General features: G+C 46.4%; 1 protein-coding gene across 3 annotated transcripts in view; it reads left to right on the plus strand.

The window, feature by feature from the left end:
• Positions 1-15093, plus strand: part of XRCC6 (X-ray repair cross complementing 6) — a 44190-nt gene that overhangs the window by 13032 nt on the left and 16065 nt on the right. For all 3 annotated transcript variants that reach the window (XM_066596436.1, XM_066596437.1, XM_066596438.1), the window contains exons 4-8: positions 6957-7095; positions 7660-7914; positions 8870-9053; positions 11349-11535; positions 11872-12040. In XM_066596436.1, coding sequence (XP_066452533.1) covers positions 6957-7095; positions 7660-7914; positions 8870-9053; positions 11349-11535; positions 11872-12040 — 934 coding nt within the window. The remainder of the gene's footprint in view (positions 1-6956; positions 7096-7659; positions 7915-8869; positions 9054-11348; positions 11536-11871; positions 12041-15093) is intronic.

Consider the following 15093-nt stretch of genomic DNA (forward strand, 5'->3'; position numbering starts at 1 on the left):
AAATAATTGAAAAAAATTAAATGTCTTTGAAAAAAACAAAGAGGAGTATAGTAAGAAAAAACCTATACAAGTTTGGTATTGTAGTAATCGTATCGACCCATAGAATAAAGTTATCATGTCGCTTTTGTTGCCGTTTGTGTGCCGTAGAAACAAGACGCACTAAAAGATGGCGAAATGTCCTTTTTTTTTTCATTTTACTGCATTTAGAATTTTTTAAAAGTTTTTCAGTACATTATATGGTACTTTAAATAGCACCATTGAAAAATGCAACTCATCCCGCAAAAAACAAGCCCTCATACAGCGACGTCGATGGCGAAATAAAGGAGTTACGATTTTTTTGAAGGGGGGAGGAAAAAACGAAAATGGAAAAAGAAAAAGGGGCCGCGTCATTAAGGGGTTAAATAGACAAGAAAGGGTATAAAGTAACTAGGAAACTGAGGATAGAAAATGAGAGAAAGAGGAGTCTCAGGGGGAGAGGAGACTCCACAAGGGCAGAGGGGGGAGGAACCCTTCAAGGCTCACCTCAAGTTCCGCCACCTAGCTATGTCATGTTGCTTCCCCTTGCCTCCCGATGCCCGCCTCATCACCATCCTACCATCTGCTGGAACTGTGGTGAGTCGCGGTATGCGTTCCATACTGCCCAAGCCTGAACACCCTGCCTAGGTCCCTCAGCTCCCTCGTCACCCAACTCCTCCATGTACATTAATTGATTCAGTACCTGAACAAATTCCAGGATAGAGGGGGCTGAATTGCTACGCCAATGGCGCGGGATAACCGCTCTGGCTGCAGTAAGGAAATGTCGCAAGAGCCTTTTTTGATGGTGGCGAATGAACCAGGAATGATTGACAGCAGTGCCATTTGTGGGGTGACATCCACCTCGCAATGCAATACATTCTCGTGGAGCTCAAACATCTTACTCCAAAAGGGTTTGATAAGTGAGCAGTCCCACCAAATGTATAGCATGGTACCACGCACAGACCCACACCTCCAGCACTCCTCCGGGGTTGAGGGGAAAATGCGGTGCATTATATCAGGGCATCTGTACCATCTGGAGAGGAGCTTAAAATTTTTCTCCTGCGTGGCGCAGGCTAGGGGTAATTTATGGGCGAACGTGAAGGCCCTCTCCCAATCGGAGTCCTGCAATTCCACTGATAGCTCCCTCCCCCAGCCCCCAACATAGCTCGGTAGGCCCTGCGTGAGCCTCTCTAGGATGATTCTATAAATCCGGAAAAGGACCCGAACTGGGGCTTCGGTTCTCAGGAATAATTCCTCAATGGGCTCAGGGGTGTTCCCAAAGGTACATGATCCCAATTGGGTCCTCCAAAGCGAGGACAGCTGCAGGTACTCCATCCACAGCAATTTCTGCCCAGGCATGAACGCCTGCAGATTATTAAAGGATGGGAAGCCCCCAGAGCCCATGATCTGACAGCACCTTGTATCCTCCTCCTCCCGCCATCCCAGAAATTTCCGTCTCTCCCACCCCAGTGGAAATGCGGGGTTATGAAATATCGGAGCTAGGGCTTCTTTACGAAGCGTCGCGTCTCCTCTGGTCGTCAGTCTGTCCCATTCTTCTAAACAGTTCAGCGTCATTGGGGTATGAGGCAAAGACGCGAGTCTGTCTTCCCTCTTAATCCAGGGTAGTAGCCGCATGTAGGGCCAGATCAGTGATGCTTCCATTCCCACCCACTGCTTTGAGGCTGCGTGGTGATGCCAGTCTATCAGCCTGGTGAGAACCGCCGCTGAGTGGTATGTTTTAAGGTCTGGAAGACCCACTCCACCCCTGGATTTAGGGCGCGACATGGTTCTGAAGCTAATACCGCTGCACCTCGCTCCCCACACAAATCTGTGGAATACTTGATGAATTTGTTTAAAGTACTGAGCCGGTAGTTTAATTGGTAAGGTCTGAAAGAGATAAAGGAACTTTGGGGTCACGTCCATTTTTAGTACATTTATCTGCCCAAACCAACTTAATTGTTTAGTAGCGTACCCTTTTAGTTCCTTCGTCACTCTTTCCAATAGAGGAACATAATTAAGGTGGTATAACGACGAAACATCCGCCGCCATATGTACTTCCAGATACTGGATGGAGGTTGAGCGCCATTTGAAATTGAACTGGTCCGCAAGGTGAGCTACTTCATTGGGGGGGAAGTGAAATATTCATAGCTTCAGATTTGTGCAGATTGACCTTAAAGTTACTCAGATGGCCGAAATAAGCAAATTCTTGTAGGATTGCTGGAAATGTGGTACATGGTTGAGATACAAATAGGAGAAGGTTGTCTGCATAGAGGGCCGTCTTACAGATCTAACTCCCGACCTGCACACCGCGTACGTCTTGATTATTCCGCAGTGCCACAGCCAAGTGTTCCATAACAATGGTGTATAGAAGGGGGGACAGAGGGCAACCCTGTCTCGTCCCGTTCCTAATATGTACCGGGTCGGACGAGAGGCCGTTCACTCAGATCTGTGCTGATGGGTTCCCGTATAGTGCCAGAGTCCAGTTCAGGAAACGCGGTCCCAGGCCCAGTTGTGTCAATGAAGCACTCATTCTCCTCCTTCTGGGGCTCCTGTATGGCTGTTGAGGATGTTCGTTTCTGGGTAACGAGGGTAGGGTTGGCCACCCCAGGATGTCAGGGATCGGAATGTTGGGTGTCTCACAGAAAGCCGGTACCTCCTCCGGGTGCCTCAACTCTCTCATGCCTCCTCTATGTCGGACCTGAAGACGAAAGGGGAACCCCCAACTGTAAGTGATGTCTCGGCGGCGGAGTTCCTCCAACAAGGGGCGCAGGGCCCGTCCTTTAGCCAGTGTGAATCTGGATAACTCCGGCAGTATCTGGAGCAGTGTCCCCTCAAACTGTATGTCTCGTCGTTCACGAGCCCCTCTCATTGTGGCTTCCTTCAACCAGAATTTGTGGATTCTGCATACTATGTCACGTGGTCTGTCAGGGTCCATAGGTCATGGACCGAGGGCTCTGTGACATCTGTCCATCTTCAATGGGGCGTTGGGTGGAGCCTCCCGTGGGTCATTGAAGATGTTTCGTACAGTCCTCTATTCTAGCAGGCTTGATCTCCTCGGGAAGGCCCCTGACTCGGATATTGTTCCTGCGGCCCCTGTTCTCTATGTTGTCAAGAGAGTCCATAAGGAAGTGTAGTTGGTGAGATACTGTCGCTAGGGCACTTTCATGACTCTCCACTCAATCAGCAAGGGAAGCCACATTGCCTTCGGTTGTTGACACTCTCTCTCCCAGGTGGTGGACCTCTTGGCACACGGAGTAGATCTCGGCCTTATATGCTGATTCTAGACGCGAGACGTAGGCCTCCATATCCTCCCTAGTGGGGATGGATGGAAGCTGGGCACGCAGCTCACGAAACTCAGATATTGTATAATCGTGTCTCTCTTGTCGGGGGGGGGGGGGGGGGGAGATATGTTGGAGATATGAGGACTGCCTGCTGTGTTCTTCACACTCTAATGTCTCTGCACATCTGTCTCTTATTGTGGCCGTGTTTGAAGTTAACCTGTTTGCATTCAGTGCCTGTGTCTCCCGTGTGGTGCTGTAATCATCTCCATGTGGGAAGGATAAAGCATGTCTGTGTTCTAAGTCCGTGCTTGCATTGCTGGCTAATACCCCTACACTGGGGGTCAGGACAGGGCTCGCAGCTTCAGTCCCTGTGACTTGGAGGGCTATTGGGGACAGTCCTCCTCAGCCCTCAAAGGCCTGTGCCTCCATCTGGAGTTGGGGATCCACCTCAATGTGCCTGCTGCCTGCTTCTGTTTTTTCATGCTCGGACCTCGATCCTCCGCCCAAGGTGGGGGACGTTCCTCCATTTGCAAGCTCAGGGCTGGGGGGGCCTAGAGCCGGTTGCTTGGGAGGGGGGCCGCTGTGGGCTAAGGCCGCCATTTTGTGTGGCAGCATGGGCCGGTGAGGGCAGCCTCCTCATTGTGTTGGAGGTCTGTGTCCCTGCTTGTGTTTCGGCTGTCTCCCCAGGGAGCCCGGGAGGGGGGTTCAGGGGTAACAGCTGTCTCCCCCCTATCTCCTCTACAGTACCTCCATCTCTGTGCCGTACTCTCCCTCCTGCTGTGGCCTCTCCTGTAATGGCCGCTTCTTGCCACATGGGTTTGCTGGTGCTGGGGCCAGGTGAGCTGCCGCTGGTCTCTTGGCCCTGATCTGCGCTCCGATTGCCGCCGCAGTCTTCTACCGGTGCTGTGATGGAGGAGCAGGGAGAGTCTTCCCTCTCTGCCGGCTGCTGTAAGGACTTACTGTGCTCCCGCAACTCCTCCCCCGGTCTGCCGCCGGTGCCATCTTGGGGCTTCCCGCTGCTGGGCTCCCTCTGCTGCCCGCTGAAGATAAAGGCCTCCAAGCCCCGGCCCGTGGAGGTGCGGGAGTGAGTTGCCGGGCGCCGCTGGGGTCTGCCCTTCTTGCTGCTGCCTATTGTGGTTTCCTGGAAAGGTATGTGGCCGCGTTACGGGCTGCCGGCATCTCCGGTATCAGGAGCTCTCAGAACCTGCTACTGCTTACCGCCATGGCCAGGCCACACCCCCTATACCCGTGGTATGACCCAGTTTGTGTACAGATGATTTCCAATTTTATGTTATGGGAAAGTAGTGTACAGAAAATAACAAAAAAAACTAGAGTAATGTCAACCATAGAGGAGGAAGCATATAAGAGACTAGTAAACTAGTAAAGATACTGCAGAGTTGCACCACACAGTCCACATTTTATGGAATTTTTAGGTCGTAAGGTCGCCTTTCCACCATTTAATCACCACTGTCTTGTGCTTAAGAAAGAGCATTTCATGTAGTAAAATTTGTATGTGGCGCTGCAATGTTCCTCATCCAAGAGGCATAGTGTTAAAGTAATCACTTAATTTGGCTGATATTCAAGTGGTAGCATAACCTTATCAATCAAGTATGACTAATTATATATTGACGATGCATCATAGAAGAGAACCGTGAGAAACGCTCAAGTGATGTTTTCAAGCTTTTCTGTTCTATTGTTACAATGCAAGAAGTTATATTGTATAACAACCCCCACAAAGTCAGTAAGTCAACAACTCAAAGTCTACAGTTTGTGTGATACTTCTCTCTTAGTAAAACATTACAAAGGTTGATTATGACAAAGCTGCATGCTCAGCGTCTGGGACATATAATTCAATACTTTCACTCCAGCAAACAGACACCAGGGACTACGATCCCAACCACCTGGCTGAGCAAGTCTATCACGTGCAAGGCTTGTACTTATCTATTCAGACTGCCATTTATACCTTTGGGGAAAATAAGGTTATTTAGGCTAAGATATATCCTTTATATGATTGTTCATTTATGTTTTAGTACAGATCCAGCACTTCCAAAATTGACTTTGGCGGAGTGCTACATTGTTACCCTAAGGTACGATGTAATTTGCATAGTCCAATAGTAATTATATGTCCGTAGCTATGCAGATAGCAAAACGTGCCAAACTATGGTTCAGCGCAATAACTAAACAGATGTAGCATGTCAAACATTAGTTTGGTGCATGGTACATCCGTGTTTCTACTTACGTGTAGTAAAGTTCCCTCTGTGATGAAACTTCTTTCCTTGACTGTACTTGCTTGCAGTCTTAAATGTTACATGAAAATATTTCAAAACTGTACTTGATGTTCAAAATAAAAAGCTGTTATTTGATCTTCAGAGGGTCCGTCCATGCACACAGAAGTTATGTCTTATATAGAAATAGGAGTAGCAACCCAAGACATTGGTGATTACTGTCCCATTCACAAAGTCTGGCCTTTGTAGTATTAAGTGTGTTATGGATTGGTACTGAGTGTACCTAATGAATATCTGCCCCCTTCCTAATTAAGAAGCAAGTGCATGCACTAGAACGAAGAATCACACGCTGACGTGTTCAGTTGAATGACACTTCCCCTTTTACTCATCAAGCTGCATGAGGTTTTATAAACGGTATGCATAGTTAGTACGTCATGAAGTACGAATCTGTAGCTGATTGGTTATTGCCTAGGATCTGACGTCATCGTCTGTGGTATCTGGGTTGCATTCTTGGATGGAGGCCGCGAATTCTCCGGGGTCAGCCTATCTATTAGATAGGGCTGACCAGTGGAGATTCGGTAGCGGCTCCCGCGTCGGAGCTTCGTCGCGGGATACCGCATCGCACGTGGACAGCCGGCCTTAGGAAATCCGCGCGGGTGTCCCGCATGCGTTTTCCACGGCCATAGGGATGCATTGGACATCCGCAGGTAAGTAAATACCTGCGGATGTCAATTTTCCCTGCCACGCAGATCACATGTGCGGGAAAACACCCGCAGCATGCTCCATTTTCTGCGTGTCTCCCGCAGGCTTCCATAGAAGCCTATGGAAGCCGTCCGGTCCTGTGGTACACCCGCAGCTGAATTTCTGCTCTCCGGTGCGGGAGCGTGGGAGGGCAGGTGTTAAAAAAAAAAAAATAGTGCACAGCGCATGTGCGCGGCACACTGCCGGCGTGCTGAGCACATCCGCCGGGCAGAGGGAAAGAAGATCCGGCCGCAACAGACGGGAACCCACATGGTCCGGACAGGTGAGTTAAATAATTTTTCAGGCCTCATGTCCGCGGGAAACGAGGGACCCGCTGCGGGATTCTAGTGGACATGAGGCGTAAAGGTCTAATATGTTTTTTGTTTCAGAATTCAGGCTTCATTTGTGCTTGTCAACAATGTGAAAACTTTGGTAGTGAAACTTCTAGATGGGGTATTCCAGTTATATCACCAGGCTATGTCCTCTGAAGGGCACGAGGCACAGCAGATTGTGAACAACCATGGTGCTGCTCAGAAGGAGCCGAGGACACACAGCCCCTTCATTCCAGCAACCAGTAGGGTCCCCACAATCTGTTGGAACACCCCATTCCTGCTTTTTCATCATGACCGTCAGGCCCATACAGTATATTCTCCTGTTTAACACGGTGTTGTCTTCTGACTTGTTTCCTACCTAGTGTACCCGAAGCGTCTACACCAGCAAGATCATCAGCAGTCACCAGGATCTTCTATCTGTAGTGTTCTTTGGTACTAAGGAAAGCAAAAGCGCTGGTTCTTTCAAACACCTTTATGTCCTCCATGATTTGGATACACCAGGTGATGGTTTTAGTAGGCAGTCATATGTTTTAATGGAGAGAACGTCCTTCCTTATCGGTCATGACTTCCAGTGCATTATTTTTCTTTTAAATTGTCAAATAACATGGTTACTAGCGTGATTGTGACCCAGTTGTGCTTTATTACTCTTATTATCAATCATGTCTTAAGTATGATAGCTTACCATGTAAATGGCCAGCAGAATGCATAATCTAAATACATTGTACATTTTAAAGTGTAATTCAAGTTTTTAGAAACTTCTGTTGATCAGTGGGGGTCGGGTACTGAGACACAGCAGCTCCACCATGCCAAGGGGCGCTGCCACTTCCTCTATTCATGCTGGTCATTCAAAAAACATAGCTGTTCATGTCCGGTATTGACAAGCTGGGTCCGCCATAGTTAATCGCTGGGGGCCCTAAGTTAGGGATTCCCTGTCTACATGTCCATATGCCCTAATATGAGACAACACTCTTATTGTACTCATAAAGTTGTACGCTAACATATGCTATTACAGAGAGCAAAACTAAGACAAGCTCTGAGCCGTACTTTCCTGTTGTATGTATACAGGTGCAAGGCGGGTCTTGGACTTGGATAAATACCGGGAAGAGAAAGGAAGAGCATGCTTCTCTGAGACCATTGGGCATTCATCGGACTTCTCGCTGGGGGAGGCTCTCTGGCTCTGTACAACACTCTTCAGCAACATCAAGATGAAAATGAGTCACAAGCGTATAATGTTGTTCACTAACGAAGATAACCCACATGCTAACGAGTCTGCTAAAATCACACAAGCAATAACCAAGGCAAAGGATCTGCTTGACGCAGGTAGGCGATGGCCAGACCTGTTGTATGCATGCTTTAATAACGCTTGACCTGTGGTCTCTTTTCCGAATGCACCTGAGGGGTAAAGAACAGATTCCACATGCTGTTTATTATTTAACTGATCTAGTACTGAAGATAGATACCTGTCTGGTACATCAGATCAATCCAATTAGTCAAGGTTGATTCACAGACGCTTCTAGTACAGTAGCGAACACCCAAGTTAAGGTCCTTTGAAATAACTATAAGGCCAGCTCACACAGGCATATGATTACTGCGTATGGTCACTTTTGTGATGCGTGGTAACTCACATGCAATTACATTGCTTTCCGCAGTTCCAATCACATTAGCATGTCAAGATTGCGCAATACGCAAACACAAAAAATAAAGTAACATGTTCTATTTTGCCATGTACATATGTGAAATAGAGTCCGTTGTTCCCTATGGGCGCATATATACATGCCCATATGCAATTATATTGTGTATGGGTGGCATGTATATGCACTGTTGTGGGAAATATAAGCGAAAAAAGAAAACCTGAGCCAGGTGAGATACGCTGTCATGCGCAGTAAAATTTTGCTGCCATACGCAGTAGTACGCTGGGTCACCACTGGCTCCAGAGCTGTAAAATGCGGTGTGACCCATGCAGCATTTTACACTTACGGCTGCGTGAGCCCTGCCTAATATGGCTCCGTACATTTATGGAACATATAATTTTGTGACAGGAAGGGGATCAGATTTGGTTTGGGAAGGGTTTCTTCATTTTGTTCTGACCGTCTCGGATTGCCTTATTGGCACACATAGCTATATCCCATTATACATTGCATCAAAGCTGCAGTCACTTATATTTGTGACCTAATGGTTCTGGGCCAAAAAGCAGCCAATCACACAGGTTTATGTACTTGCAATCTGTGAAGGTGGCAACTTTGTTAAGTGACCAAGTTTTTCTGGGTATTTTCAGGGATTTTCCTGGATCTTATGCATCTTGAAAAGGAAGGTGGTTTTGACATCTCTCTATTCTATCGTGATATTGTGAATACAGATGACGATGAAGACCTTGGAGTGCAATTTAAAGCTTCCCAAAAACTAGATGACTTGATGAGAAAAGTGCGGGCCAAGGAAAGCAAAAAGAGATCTTTGTGCAGGTAGATGACAAACATTTAGTGGGGGTATTCCATGGTATATGCCATAAATGTATATCCTATCTCTGGGACCCACACCCATCACCAGGATGGGGTCACCCAACCACATCTTGGCTCACCTTTGTGGCCACTGGGATTACAGAGACAAACAGATTTGCTGTTTTACGCTCCTTATGTAACTCCCATTCACAGGTATAGGATTTACAGAACCGCTGGTTTGGCTGTTTCTGTAATGCTGGCCACTATTGGGTGTGGCTTATGGGGTGGTATTCCCATCCTTGCCATATTTAGCTAAGATAGGAATGCCTCTTTCCTATCCTTCACTATTGAGTGAATGGTCTTTACATGTTACAGTAATTTGAATAAATGTCTCATTTTCAATTACCTCTATAACTGAAATTCATAGACCACCTCCAGCCTTAAAAAGAGGCCTTCACTTCCCTAATATATATAAGAATCAATAGGTGATGAAACTTGTCTAACAGTAAAACTATTTACATGAGTCTCTTCCAAAACGTATGTCATGTGGTGCCACGAACAAGCATTGTTTGGATTGTTGGCTTTTGTAGTATTAGGTGAAAGCTGCCAGAATTAACATGTTATACTGAAAGCTTCCAAAATTTTACACACAGTCTCAATTTAAAGTCAAACTTTGATGAGATTATTGACTACACTAGTTGTACGAAGGGAGAGTTCTACAACTTGTATGGCAGCGTCTTGTCATGCAAGTCTTATAGTTTATTCTAGTATTTATTGGGAAATTATAGTACCAGTGTTTCTGGTGGCGCAATGCGCCACACAGCTGTGCTATATGATTTACAGACATCACACACACACACAGCTCTACTACATCCATTGTGACTCCACACATCACAAATATTAGTACTACATTTATTTGGATTCCCACACATCACACACACAGCTGTACTACATCCAGCCTAATTCCCACACATGACACAAACAGCTCTGCTACATCCATGGTGATTCCCACACATTACACACACAGCTGTACTACATTCATGCTGATGGCTAGACATCACACACACAGCTGTACTACATTCATGCTGATGGCCAGACATTACACACACACCTGTACTACATTCATGCTGATGGCCAGACATTACACACACAGCTGTACTACATTCATGCTGATGGTAAGACATTACACACACAGCTGTACTACATCCATGATGATTCCCACACATGACACACACAGCTATAATACATCCATGCTGACCCCACACATTACACACACAGCTCTATTACATCCATCCTGACCCCACACATTACACACACAGTTCTACTACATTCATCCTGACCCCACACATTACACACACAGCTCTGCCACATGCATATTGATTCACACACAGCTATTCCACATGCATCCTGATTCACACACATCACACACACACAGCTGTGGTACATCCATGCTGATTTCTAGACATCACCAGATCAGCAGACTCCTGGATACAGTGAACATCTCCTGGTCATGTGATCCCTGACTCCTCCCACACAGGTGATCACATGATGGTGATGCTCTGGATGAGGTAGCAGCCAATGGGTCAAGAGTTGGGGGCCTAGATGGATAGATCACTCTAAGTTTATCAAGTGATGCTTCACTATGATCACCCCTTTACCCTTCCGCCCTGATCCATATGTTTTTCATTAATCCTCTGTTAAATACAGTCCAGATTATTTGGATAAAACCACCAAGATTGAGACGTCAGATTAAATCTACTGAAAGTAACCTTAACCCTTTCCAATCTATTGTCGAACCTGGCCCAACATTGAGATTTCCCTGCATAGCTACAATGTCGGGCGGGGTCTGACACATGTTTCTAATACTATGCAGAAGAGAGCTCTGATGTTAGACCTCTTTTCTGCATAGTGTAATATACATATATAGTAATACATATAATACATATAATATATATAACGTCTAATTTTCAATAACTTGCTAATAAAATCATCATGACGGTGCATTTTGATGTGTTCCTGTTGAGTAAGTCCAAGGAATCCACAACAGTCTTTCCCACCAAAAATAAATAAGAGTCGGGGAGTGTGCAGACGGCAGAGAAATTGGATTGGAAAGGGTTAAAAGTGCAGATCAGGCTACTGTTGGGACCAGTATACTGCAACTCCAAGTCATTTGGGAAAGACTCCTCTTCTTCTCTTTGATGGGGTCTAATCCAATGTATTCATTTTGTTGAAATGCCACTAAAAGCACTATATACCGTAACACTCGTGTTCGTATGGATTGTAATGCTTTCTTTCTATAAATTCTTTTCCTCTTTGCAGAATCCCCCTGAAGCTGGGTGACGACATTTGTCTTACGGTGGGAGTGTATAACTTGATCCAAAAAGCTTTCAAACCACCTCCTGTAAAGTTGTACCGTGAGAGCAACGAGCCTGTTAAAACAAAGACAAGAACTTTCAACAGGGAGACGGGTAGCCTCCTACTTCCCAGCGACACAAAGAAAGCTCAGGTACCCAGGTGACAGCAGAAGTAGTTCAGTGAACTATGAATTCACACTTTATGTCCTAAAATACCAGAATAATAGCAGAAAATATGTTTTTATGCTTCCTAATTCTCTGAGATCTATGTTTACAGTTAATGTCATATAACAGAACGCCCAGAAGCGGCTTTTATGCCGATGTTGAGGGGGTCATTCTGAATTTTTGCTACAATTAGAAACCAATGCCTTGTATGTCTGATTATGATTATAGATGATGGTAGAACTTTTCCTGCATTAGTGAACGAGTCCGCGTATGATAGCATTAATGTACCTATCAGATGCACTTCTTGATCTCTCTTTGGCCAGATTTACGGAAAGCGGCAGATTGTGCTTGAGAAGGAAGAGACGGAGCAGCTGAAGAAGTTTGATGATCCCAGCCTTGTGCTGATTGGATTTAAACCAATCAGTTTGCTGAAGAAGCAGCATTTTATCCAGCCTGCGCAGTTTGTTTTCCCGGAGGAGTCGCTCGTCACTGGTAAGTCCAGTTCTGTGTTTTCTCTTATATAACACATGGCTGAATCACATACTTCGATTACCAAAGCATTGACCCACATCTGTCTACAGAAAGAGGAGATGCTATGTGGCTGCCATGCTGCTTATAAGGAAGAGCTGCAGATTTAGACAATGTGTTTATATTAAAAGGGTTTTCCCATTAAAAGATGGCAGAGACTGTTAATGCGATAACACTGCAGCTAATTATTATAGGGACTCGCTACTCGATCGCTGCAGTCTCTTGTTAGGGCAGCAGTCTATACCAGGACATTGAGAAGAACGAGGAGGGCAATGTGAGCTGCTACGAGGGATGTGATAGATGCTGATGTAATGGAACTTAGCCACATAAGATGTATGACATCCGGTTTATCCTGGAGAGCGGGCTGGACTGGTGGTCAGACTACAGTCGCACTACACAGCTGCCCATGATTGGTGGGGGCCGATCTCATTGACCTGCCTACTGATTCTAAGAATGAAAGGACCACAGCGCTGTGTTAGCAGTGTCCCCATTACTAGTTCTTCCTGCACAGCAGCCCCCTCTCGCAGGTCACCGGGGTCAGTGGGTGGTCATTCACTGATGTGAAAGGAACACAAAACAATACTTTGTATTCTTCATTCTCAGGATTGGTGAAGTTCCTAAATGTCCGATCCCCACTGATCGTGGAGTGTTGATATATCCTAGCGATACTTCTATATAGCGCTCACTTTATAAAATGGGAAACTTGTATTTCAAATGTGTAGTATAAAAACTGATGAACCACAAATGCACTAGATAGACTGAGCTCATGCTGTAGTTATGTTCTACCTTATATATGAAATAATATTTCTCATCCCATGCCCTGGGGTACATAGTAAGATCGTGGGTATAGCTGCTGCCACTAGGAGGCGGACACTAAGCAAAACAGTTAGCTGACTACCAGCTGTACCTCTCCCGCAGGCACTGAGATAAATCGGTCTTTGCTACATGTCCATAGGAGGCTGACCTCCTCAGGTGTTATCGGCTTTTATTATTTTTCCTTTTCCCCTTCCAGGTGGGAATAGGGGATGAAATGACTTTTCTAATTGTTCCCAAGTGAGGAGGGTGAGCAGTGTTGTATCAGACACGTTACCCTCTCCTGAAAGAAGAGAAAGCGGAACAGAGCAGGAATAACTGCTCCGCTATCTGCCAGCCATGGGGTCAGCCGAAATCCCAGCCTGTTCCCCCATATCCAGCGATCCCACCACTAAGTGAATGTTTCTGAAACTGTGAACCTGCTGGTATTCTGGGTGAGCTGAAGTGAAGAAGATGAAGATGAGGTGAGTAAAGTGGATTGGGTAAGTACGGTGCAATCGCTCCACACCTCCACTCTTTTGTCACCTTTCCATCCTCTACACATTCCTTTCAGTGTGTTCACTGCTAGTCAGGTAGCACCCAGCAGTGCCGCCAATCCCCTCCTCCATAGGACCCCTCATCTAAATTCACCTCTTACCGTTGCCGACCTTAACCTCCGCCCACCCTAGTCACTGGCTGTGTTTCCAGCCCCCTGCTAGCTCATACCTGTGCTGAGCGAGGGGTCTCCTGGCACCTCCCAACATCCACTCCCAAAGGGCTCTTCCTGGCTTAACACCACACCTGACTCCTCTGCCAACCCAGCGCTTCTAATTTAGGTCCCAGTTTCTAGGCTCTCTCAGCTGGGGCTTGCAGGAATTCCAACTGTCACGCTCTGATTGGCACATTAAGCTTGCAGGACTTCCAATGGGCCAGGCCAGCACGTTTATAGCGATATCGGCTTCTAGGCCTATACAGGCCATGTGGGAGGTGGGACTTTCGGTCAGTATGCTGGTGGGGGCCGCTCTCCACTCTGTCTCACTACAGGCCATTGGCCACGTCCAGGTCTACTACCCTCCAGTCCTAGATCACTCCCCTTCCTCCCTGACTACTCATAGCAGTCCTCTGTAGAGCACACCGTTCTAGATATGGGGCCTAGACCCCCCTATGAGGACAGTTTTCTCTAGTAGCTATTAAAGTACTTGCTCCGCTGCCTTGGACCAGGTAGGTTCTGCCCTTAGGGGCATTCTTGCTCCCCAGGAGGATTACATACTGTATGTCAGTGCTAGATTCTGTACCTGACATAACGCAGTGACTACAAGCCTCTGGCTGTCTTCCATATCCAGGGGAGGATCATTGTATTTGTGCTAGACTACATGTCTGACACGATTAGGCACTGAATGCTCCATAAGAGGGAGAATGGTATTACTGCTCAACCCCCTGTGTCCATCATGATTAGACAGTGAGGCAAGTGTCAGTCTGCTTTATTTCCCCTCCATAGCAAAAATAAGTGTCTTACTGGTAGACTCTGTTTCTGTATGTCATGATTGAATTGCCAATCAGCCGTTACCTCCGTCATTCACTGAATAACGATATTACTACTAGCCTCGGTACTAGTCCTGATTCTGCAGTAGTTAGGCTGCCTTCACAACTGCGGCGGGGATGTCCTACCCCTACCCCTGGCCCAACGGTTCCGTCTTGTAACGGAATCTAACCACACTAAACAGACTCGATTGACTATAATGGTGTCCATTCAGTTTTCGCTCAGCTGACTACCATCTTCCAGTATTTTGTGCCGGACCCGCAATGAAACCTTTGACCGGCAAATGGGAACCTAGCCCGAATAGTATCAGACAGTTACATTACACCCTTCATGGCGAAGTAGCTAAATTACTACGAGACACGTTATCTGACGCCATGTACAGTACTAACTTCCATAGGTCCAACAGCTATATAGCTTGATCATGGTGTTACACTAATGCTTCCAGGAAGATAATGAATGTCGCTAGCTTCCATACTCGGAGGTACTTATGCTATATTTGTAGCAGCTGGAGTGGTAACTGTATAATCTTCCTTATACAATAATCTCTGATATCAGTCAGACAGTGTCTTCATAAGCACATTGTAATGTATGATACCACACAGCCCATTTCTTGCTTCCACAGAAGGAGTTTGGTATTGTTTTGTTATTATAGTTGACATGGTCCTTTTTATTGTGGCAACCTCCA

This window comes from Eleutherodactylus coqui, chromosome 3 (assembly GCF_035609145.1).
Source record: "Eleutherodactylus coqui strain aEleCoq1 chromosome 3, aEleCoq1.hap1, whole genome shotgun sequence".
Lineage (NCBI taxonomy): Eukaryota > Metazoa > Chordata > Amphibia > Anura > Eleutherodactylidae > Eleutherodactylus > Eleutherodactylus coqui.